Raw genomic sequence first — 9,067 nt, forward strand, 5'->3', positions numbered from 1 at the left:
TAGTATTTTAATGCAGTCTAATAAACATAATGCACATACATACAGAAGAACATGAAATAATTGTAAAAACAAAACGTCTCAACACAAAGTGCAAAGTTCAAACTGATTTGAGTTTTCAAATTGAACAAATTTAGCACATGTGATGCTTTTTGTTCCACAGAACTTTACTGGCTCAGCAGCAGAGGTCACATACTCCGGAAACATCTCAGGCCTCAACAGAAACAGCAGCAGCACTGGAGAATAATCATTTACATTTACAGTGTCTGAGCGTCTTATTCTGTTTTATCTTTCAAAGACAGCAGGAAACGTTCAAATAAACAAAACAATGAGGAAGCTGCTGAGAACAAACAAATATAAAGTGGAGCAGCGGTCAGATATCAACAGAGCAGCAGCACTTCCTGTCTCAGCAGCTGTCAATCAAACACACAGATACTTCCTGGTATGTTTAGTGTCTTAGTTTCCCCTCTCAGACAGACAGACAGACGGACAGACAGACAGACAGTCCTCCAGGAGCTGAGGGTCGTTTTCAGAATGCAGCTCTTCATCCTCCTCTTCCTCCTGTCCCACGTTGCCGTGGTGACAGCAGTGGCCGGTTGCCACAGCGACAGGGACAAGGACCACCGGCCAAGGGAGAACTGCACAGCGGCCGGCTTCAGCAACGTCCCGGCGGGATTCGAACCCTCGACCAAGGTAAAGCCACGAAACACCAAGTTAATTGTAAAGTTTAGATGTGCAGAGGTCACAAGTAAAAAACACATTTAGTCATGGAAGTAAAAATAATATTTGAGGTTCTATGAGGATACGTGTCACTTTTTAAAATCACATTTTTAAATTGTTAAGACGAACAAAGAAATATAAGATGATAAATCTGCTTCAGGACATATTTTAAATTAATCACAGCATTAAAAACTTATTTGGATATTACGACACATTAAAACAATTTAAGTTATCACATTATAACGATAGAAGTTTACAAAGTTAACGTACACTTAAAGCCATGGCAGCAGTACCGGTGTTACACATGTCCTGGAAAACCTGGAAATTTAGAGACAGTCAGGGAAACACCTGGAAATTGATTAAAATGAGCCAATATCCTGGAAATAATCTGGTGTCCTTGAAATTAATTGTTTAATGTAATCTACGCCTTAGAGCACTCCCGCCCTAGATGTTAAACAGAGTGCGTATATGATCTTCCATCATATAATTTTCACCCCTTTCTCAAACATCCATGAGAAGTTATCCATTTTCTTTGTATCCTTCTTTAGTTGAATTCATGTTGATCTGGCTGAAGATCTGACTGTCATCGTGTTTTTTCTGTGTGAAATGCTGCATGATTTTATTATTTTATGACCATATCCTGTTAAAGCTCACTGTTCGTCCACAACTTGCAAAGAACTTCCGAAACAGATCAGCCAATCAATCATTGTAGCTCCACAACAACAGTGTACCATCAAACCTCCTTTATGCTGTGAAAATGTGCACAAAGTAATGTCTGTTACACATTTAATGTTTAACAAAAGTGAAGGAATATAAACAGATAAATTTGCAGGAAGTTGTGACAGCAGCACGGCATATGAACTATACATTACACTCAATTAAAATGTGGCAAATTGCATTTAAACACTGTAAATGACATGATTACGAGGTTTTCTGAGGTCCCTTATTGTCACACACTGGTTCACACACGATTTACAGTCTAAAGAGCTGAACTCATCCCTGTGTTCAAGTGTTTGACTGACAGGAGGAGACCACAGCGGAGACACAAGCTTCCTGTTCTACACTGATAAGATGACAGTTTAACAGGAAACCCTCACAGTTTTAAATATTCTTCTACTCTCTTTCTGGTTTTTAGGTTCTGTTGTTTCCTAACAACCTGTTCTCCAGTGTGTCCTGGTCCTCTTTCCAGACCTTTACGGACATCTATGAGATCGACTTCACAGGCAACAAGGTGTCTGTCTGCACCACGCTCCTGAAAAAATATAAATACTGAATGTGTATTAGTTAAAGCCAGTTGGTATCAGTATTCATTCTCTCATATTGTTGTGTGTTTCCTGACTTTCAGGTTCCAGAGGTGACCTCCAGCGTGTCTCCGATCCTGCCCACCCTCAGTGTTCTCCGGCTGGGGTCGAACCATATTAAGTCCCTCTCTGACGGTTCCTTCACCGCCTGTCCAGGTCTGACTGAGCTCTACCTGAACAAAAATGCCTTGGACTCCCTGAGCGACCACACCTTCTCTGGACTCAGCAAGCTGGAGGTCCGTGTTAACATGCTGTGATATGATGAAGGAACTGTGAAGGCTGCATGTCAAAAACTTAATAATCATGGAGGTTGAACAGTGGATGAATGTTGTGAATGCAGCGTGTTAGGAGGTTAAGATGGAGGCGCTGTTTTACAGAAACTTCCTATTTTAAGCCTTAAGTTAAGAGAAGATAAGATTTCTCCCATTTGGTATTACAGAAGCAAATCAAACTAACTTTAGGGATCCTATTTTCTAGGTTAGGAAATCCTAAATACTCAATCCAACAACGCTTATTAGCTTTAATGTCTGTTACCTAGCAACCAATGCTAGTTTTCTCATCTTGCTCAAGTCCCAAGAAAGAGCGCTGAGCTTTAAAGCCAATGTGACATAGTGGCCAAACCATGTAATTACAGTAATGGCGTCAGTCAGGTGACGCACAGCAGCCCAAAAAGACTTTTTCCCATAAAGAAACAAACTGAAACATACAAAAACTGGAGCAAAATTTAATCTTCAGTTAGGATAAGAACACTGACTTATATTAATCTGTTATGGCTTTTCCCCCTAAAATACTTCACAGTTACTGCAAGTTACGATCATGATTATGTTAGAGAGCTTATTTCAGCACTTTAATCATAATCAAAACCAGTTACGAATGTGTTCTCTCATGTCAGTTTCTCTGAGTTCTTAGTTTTCTTACCAAAGAACCGCAACCGTCGTCTTCTGACTGGCTGTCTTACCTTCTAGATCCTGGATTTGTCGTCAAACCGTATCAAGGTGCTTCCCGAGCTCATGCTCCACCCCCTCTCTGCCATAGAAACCCTCTACCTGGATAACAACAAGGTGAGAGAACACACGCCGAGAGCATCTGAAAGCATTTTAGCACTCAGATAAAGGTGGTGTAAACGTCATGAAAGATTACCGGTGGTACAAGTTCAGCAGTTCGAGCTCTGGTCTAAAACTCCCTCTTTTTCATTTCAGATCAAGGTGATGCCGGATGATTGGTTCAGCCAGAAGGAGGAGGTGCCGTACCTTTACCTCTCAGAGAATCTCTGGGTCTGCTCCTGTTCCCTTGGTTACTTGCGAAGGTACATTGACGACTACGAATTCAACATCTACGTCCGGGATGGCCCGATCATCAGGGGCGAGGCAGAGAGTGTGGTGAGTACCCATAATATCCTTAGAATATTTCTGTAATCATTCAGTAGTGTCTGTGATGCTGGAAATACACTCCCAACCCATCCCTAACCCCTTTGGTAAACAGTAAGACCGGTTCTTCTTAAATTCAGATACTCGAGCATACTTGAATGTTACCACAGTGAAAGAAAAGTAATAGCAGTCTGGGAACTGATGGTATGATTTGGAAAGTCAAGAGCAACAGTGGGAGTGCCTTTAAAAGCTCTTACCTTAGAGACGCGAGAGGTTGTACCTTAGGAACTAGGACAGAGACTGTGTGTAATACATATTTATGGTTATCTGTCCCCAGATGTGTGACTCTCCACAGTGGCATAGGGGTAAACCTGTAATGAGTCTGGAAGAATCTGATCTGTGTTCACCGACAGAATCGGGTCCAACGGGAGACTTCTACCCACAAACAACTACATACGGTCCTCTTATGATCCCAGCTACAACCAACAAATCACCTCCTCCTCCCACTACTGCTGCTTCTACTCCTGCTACTACTTTTTTTCATATCACCTCTACGACTTTTATTCCAACCACTGCTCCTGCTCCCTCTGCTACAGCAATCGTAGAAGAACTCCACACTGTGTACCACAGAGTAGTCACATGGTCCTGGTATCAATCCTTCACCAGATTCATTGAGTGGTCGGATTATTCAGGGTCAGACGTGAAAGGTACGATGCGGTTGGTTGAGCTGCATACTCCTACTTCCTCTCCTCCCACTCTCCATACCGTCAAACCCTCAACTGAAAGTCCTGCTAAAATGACGACCGCTGTGCCAACGAAACCCGCTGAGACAACCACATTTGTTCCTTCAACCGTAATACCAACAACAGCAAAAGTGCAAGAAGTCACAAAAACCACCACAATCCCTTCGTGGGTGATCGATGAACCGGGCAGCCGGCGGCATAGCAGAGTGAGTGCGGTCAGAGGTGCTGGCGTCTTCTGTATTTGGCTTTTCGCCGGGTGTCTGCTGCTGTGCGTGGCGTCTGCGGCATGTATATTGGCGACTGTGGCGAGGATGGTCATCTGGTACCGGAGGGTGTACAAGCCGCTGAGTATGAGGAGGGGAGGAGGTAGCGAGGGAGTAAGGATGTTAATGTACAGCAGGCAGGAAGAGAAGGAGGTGGCAGGAGGAGGAGTGATGGCGCTGTATCGATCTGTTCTGTTCATCCAGAGAGAGGGAGGAGAAGCTATGGAAGATGTAGGGAAGGAAGGTGAGGAAGGAGGAGGGAAAGAAAGACTCCTAGTCGGTTTGGAGCCGAGTGGAGGAGGAAGCGCAATGAAGGAGGAAGAAGGAGAAAGAGGAGGGAGGGAGGAGAGGGGAGGGAAAGAACGACTCCTTGTCGGTTTGGAGCCGAGTGGAGGAGGAGGCGCATTGAGGGAGGAAGAAGGAGAAAGAGGAGGGAGGGAGGAGAGGGGAGTGTACAGGAAGACATTGTACCGTCTGTTAAGCAAGGAGGAGCAGGTAGAGGGATGGAGGGACGTGAAGGAGGAGTGTTGGGTCCCTGCAGAAGGTGATGGGAGGAGGGGTAAAGATGAAGCGGGCGATAGAGAGAGGAGTGGAGGAGGAGTTTCCAGGAAGTCCTACAGTGTCATTCTGAGGGAGGAGAAGGAGGAGGCAGGCGGGGGGAGAGAGGAGGTGGACTGGGTGGTCGGGGGGTGGGAGGTGAAAAGAGGAGGAGGGGAGGAGGAGCCCCGGAGCAGCTGGGGGGAGTGGCTGGCACATTACCTACCCAGCATGCCCTGGGGTGTGACCACGCCTCCTGAGGGCGGGGCAGCTCTGTGTGTCATTAGTGTTGTTATTATTATTATTATAGTTATATTATTATTATTATATGTAGTATTATATACCGTAAAACTTCCAATAAAAGCAGGGCCCCTAATAGACGCAGGTCTCCAATAGTGGCCTGGTCTGGATTTTATAGAAATGATCTCGATGTATAAAACCCACCAGGTCGCCTGCTTGAGAGAGTTTTAAGTCGTTTTGATCTCCTACTTACACAAATATAAATGTATAGATTTAATGATCATAATGCACATCATTAGATCAGTTATAGATTCTCCACAATTCAATCTTTCACTATATTTTACGATCAACAACAAAGTATAACGTTAATTAAATGGGTAACACGGTAAACAACAGAGACGGGAAAATACCCCTGAAGCATCATAATCATCATGTTAGTTGTCAAATTTACTGAACAAATCTCAAGAGAAGCAGCAGTTAGTTTAGTTTAGTGCTAAAGGAATTAAAGGCCTGTATAGAGGCCTGTCCCCAATAAAGGCAGGGGGAGTTCAGTGATTTAAGCAAATAAACGCCCGGGCTATTATTAGATGTTTTACGGTAATTATTATAGTATTATTATAATTATTAGTGTGACATTTGGATTGTTGAATGTTGGACGATGAGAGGATGAATCTTTATGTACCTGTTCAAACTGCAATAAATCTATTGAATCTTAAAACTAACTGTGGTTAAGTTCTTTGATAGGTTGAATAGATTTGATGAGTCTAACTTCTTAATATTGGTGCATTATTGGCATCCTACCATTAACGAGTGATCAAAGGTTAGACTACACATTAAGTAAAACCTTTTACATTTGAAAATGAGACCTCACAGTTTAAGAGACATTAAATGAATGATGTTAAAATGTGTTAATGTAATTCAAGATACAATTGCAATAAACATTTTTATAGTGAAACCAACCTTCTGTCCAGCCTAGAGATTACTGTCGTTGCACTGACAGTCAAGACTGTCACAGGTGAGTTGCCTACTTCCATATTTATTAAACACATTATTGTATTTCACTAGAATGGTTCTCCTTCAGTCACTTTGTCTCTATGCATCACACCATACTGCATTTTACCTACAGGCCTCGGCCACCAACAGTCCAGCCAAACATTCATCTGTAGATCACAATTTCTGTCACAGCTCATATTCAGACCTATAGATAGCTCCATTTTTTCCACACTGATGGAATAAACTGACAGATTACATACTTTGGTTCATAGTATTCAACTTGTACCTGCTTTTTTTAAAGGTGTAATATTTGAATATAATTTTTTTACCAGATCCAGAGAATAAATGAGGTTGCAGTAAGGAGCAATGTCCACATGGTGGAGCTACAGGATAAACTTAAGACTGGGTTCAGAGCGGCGCTGCAGATAACGGCATCACATCCCCTCTGCGAGGCATCGGCGAGCGCTCTGATCGCCTATTTAACCAGTTCACACACAGCTATTAAAACATGGACTCACTATATCATTTTGTCTCTCTGTGGCCTCCGTACACTCAGGATGAACTGTTATATCTTCACTGATTCTCTAAAAGGGACCAAAGCTTAATGTCACCAAATGGTTGCAGAGTAAGAAATCTTTTGGTAAGGAGCGTAGAAGCAGCTCTCTTCCTTTACTCTCCTTATTGTTTGTGTTGCAGTGCTCTTCCTGTGTGAGTTTACAACAGACCTGCTGTTAGACTCTCAGTAGCTGAATGTCTGACACAACCTGAACGCAACCTAATGGTTTTGATTGCTGGTAAATCATGTGACCTCGGGGAGCAGTGGGTGGAGCCAGAGAGTTTAAAAGCAGCTGAGCAGCAGACACTCTTTACTCTGATCTTCTTCAGGTGCTGGCTCCATGGCTCCAGAGTCTGTGCTGCTTCTGGCTTCATTCACAGCTTCATGGACACTGACAGTGGATGCAGGTACGAGTTCACATTTATACAGCAGCAAGTCGATCTCAATGAAAACAAGAAAAAACATTTTTTGTTAGCGGGAAGGTTCCTAACTGAGTGTAAAACATTCAAAGAGCCGGCAGCTCATGAATACGAATCCTTAAAATGGCCGACACAGGAGGCCGAGTTACTGTTAATATCTCCTCTGTTTGAACTTTAATTTATATATAACCATCGCAGCTGACTGAGCTGCTGCTGAAGCTTCTGAAGCTCTCTGTATAAACATTATTATATTACAATAAAGTTTATACGTCATAGGGTTAGCATTAGCATTAGCCTTCCTCATTTGGCTCCGTTGTGTTGCAGCTTTTATAAATATTAAATATTTGAACTGTTATTTAGTCAGAGGATGAAAGTAAACAACAGAAATATTATAAAGACAATAATGGATTTATGAGTGGTATCCTGTAATGATGTCATATCTTTGTCTGCGTATATATCGCCGACATCAAACACTGTTCACAGATAATATAACCAGATGTGACCCTTGACCTTTTTACATCCAGTGGTTGACTGTATTTTAAGGCTGTTTCTGTGATAAACGGAGCGAAAAATGCAACTTTATGTGAATATAAACTAATACTTCTATACTAACATTTTTCTATTTTCCTTTTTTCTTCATAGATTTTTATTTTCATGTATTCATTTATGGTGCACTCTGTTTGTCTCTCTCCGTTTGTCTGTCTCTGGATGTTTTGTCTCTCAGCAATTCAAAGAAATAACTGAGTCAATCAAAATGAAATAAGATTTTTATTTTTTTTCATATTTCTCTCATTGTTTATGTCCTGATGGATTTGCTGTTGATGTAATAACAATAAAGAACAATAAACCGATACACACGCATGTTGTCAGTTTCTGAAACACTTCAGTTGGGGCATATTATGGGATGTACTGTGGGTTGACCAGAGGGAAGTGTATTTAGAGTTCACGACCCCAGAGTCCTCCAGAGAACGGTCCCTGTAGTCTTCCAGAGACTTTGCATGCTGGGAGGATCTCAATCACTGAACTGAAGTTCCTGATCAAACTGCTCACAATTCAAACACGTGACCCAGCTGCAGGAAGATCGGCGGGCAAAACGGAAGAAGTGAAAATATTATAGTTGGTGTGTGTGTGTGTGTGTGTGTGTGGGAGTGTGTGAGACAGTTCCAGCCTCAGTAACAGTCTTAAATATATGTAACACACTCAAATGTTCAAACATTGTTCTAAAACCAGAAAAACTTCATCCACATTACCTGCAACCCTGCACTGTGTGAGAGAGAGAGACAGGCTATAAGAAGATAATCCACCCCAAATGAATAAATCAATACCTGAATATATGCTCATATAAACAGTGTATGTATAACAGGCGGTGTGATCATAAACGCCCTCTGATTTAGTGCTCATTAGTGTGTGACCTCCTCATTACCTCCATTCTCTCTCTGTGTCTCTCTCTCTCGCTCTCTCTCTCAGACCCCCAGGAGGTCTCCGTGGAGTCTGGCTCGGATGTGACTCTTCCCTGCCGGGCTCCCACAGACCTCTCAGCGGTGAAGTGGAGCAGACCTGAGCTCGGGTCAGACCACTATGTGTTCTTCTACAGGGACGGACGGCTGTACGAGGAGTACCAGCATCCATCTTATCGGGGTCGAGTGTCTCTGAAGGACCCGGGACTGGAGCACGGAGACGCCTCTGTGACCCTGAGGAGCATCTCCTTCAGGGACAATGGGACTTATGAGTGTGTGACGGTGAGCAGCAGAGGGTGCAAGAAGAGGTCCAGTGCGGTCCACCTGAAGGTCTCACACACAGGTGAGTTTGCTCTGTACAGGTAAACCGGGTCGGTACTCCAGGTTAGCAGGGACCCACAGGGTTCCCAGGGTTCAGTGCGGTAACGGCTCTGATATTAATATAAAATAAATATATTCACTTTTATTATTTTA

At 42.9% G+C, this 9,067-nt stretch overlaps 1 protein-coding gene across 1 annotated transcript in view; it reads left to right on the plus strand.

The window, feature by feature from the left end:
* Window positions 1-8: 8 nt before the first annotated feature.
* Window positions 9-9,067, plus strand: part of LOC118337979 — a 10,048-nt gene continuing 989 nt past the window's right edge. The window contains exons 1-7 of the mRNA XM_035675138.1: window positions 9-690; window positions 1,853-1,948; window positions 2,063-2,254; window positions 2,984-3,079; window positions 3,218-3,397; window positions 3,723-7,124; window positions 8,604-8,936. Coding sequence (XP_035531031.1) covers window positions 442-690; window positions 1,853-1,948; window positions 2,063-2,254; window positions 2,984-3,079; window positions 3,218-3,397; window positions 3,723-5,324 — 2,415 coding nt within the window. The 5' untranslated portion in view covers window positions 9-441 and the 3' untranslated portion in view covers window positions 5,325-7,124; window positions 8,604-8,936. The remainder of the gene's footprint in view (window positions 691-1,852; window positions 1,949-2,062; window positions 2,255-2,983; window positions 3,080-3,217; window positions 3,398-3,722; window positions 7,125-8,603; window positions 8,937-9,067) is intronic.

Source organism: Morone saxatilis, unplaced genomic scaffold (assembly GCF_004916995.1).
Source record: "Morone saxatilis isolate NCDOM2014 unplaced genomic scaffold, NCSU_SB_2.0 Contig4, whole genome shotgun sequence".
NCBI classification, from domain to species: Eukaryota; Metazoa; Chordata; class Actinopteri; family Moronidae; genus Morone; species Morone saxatilis.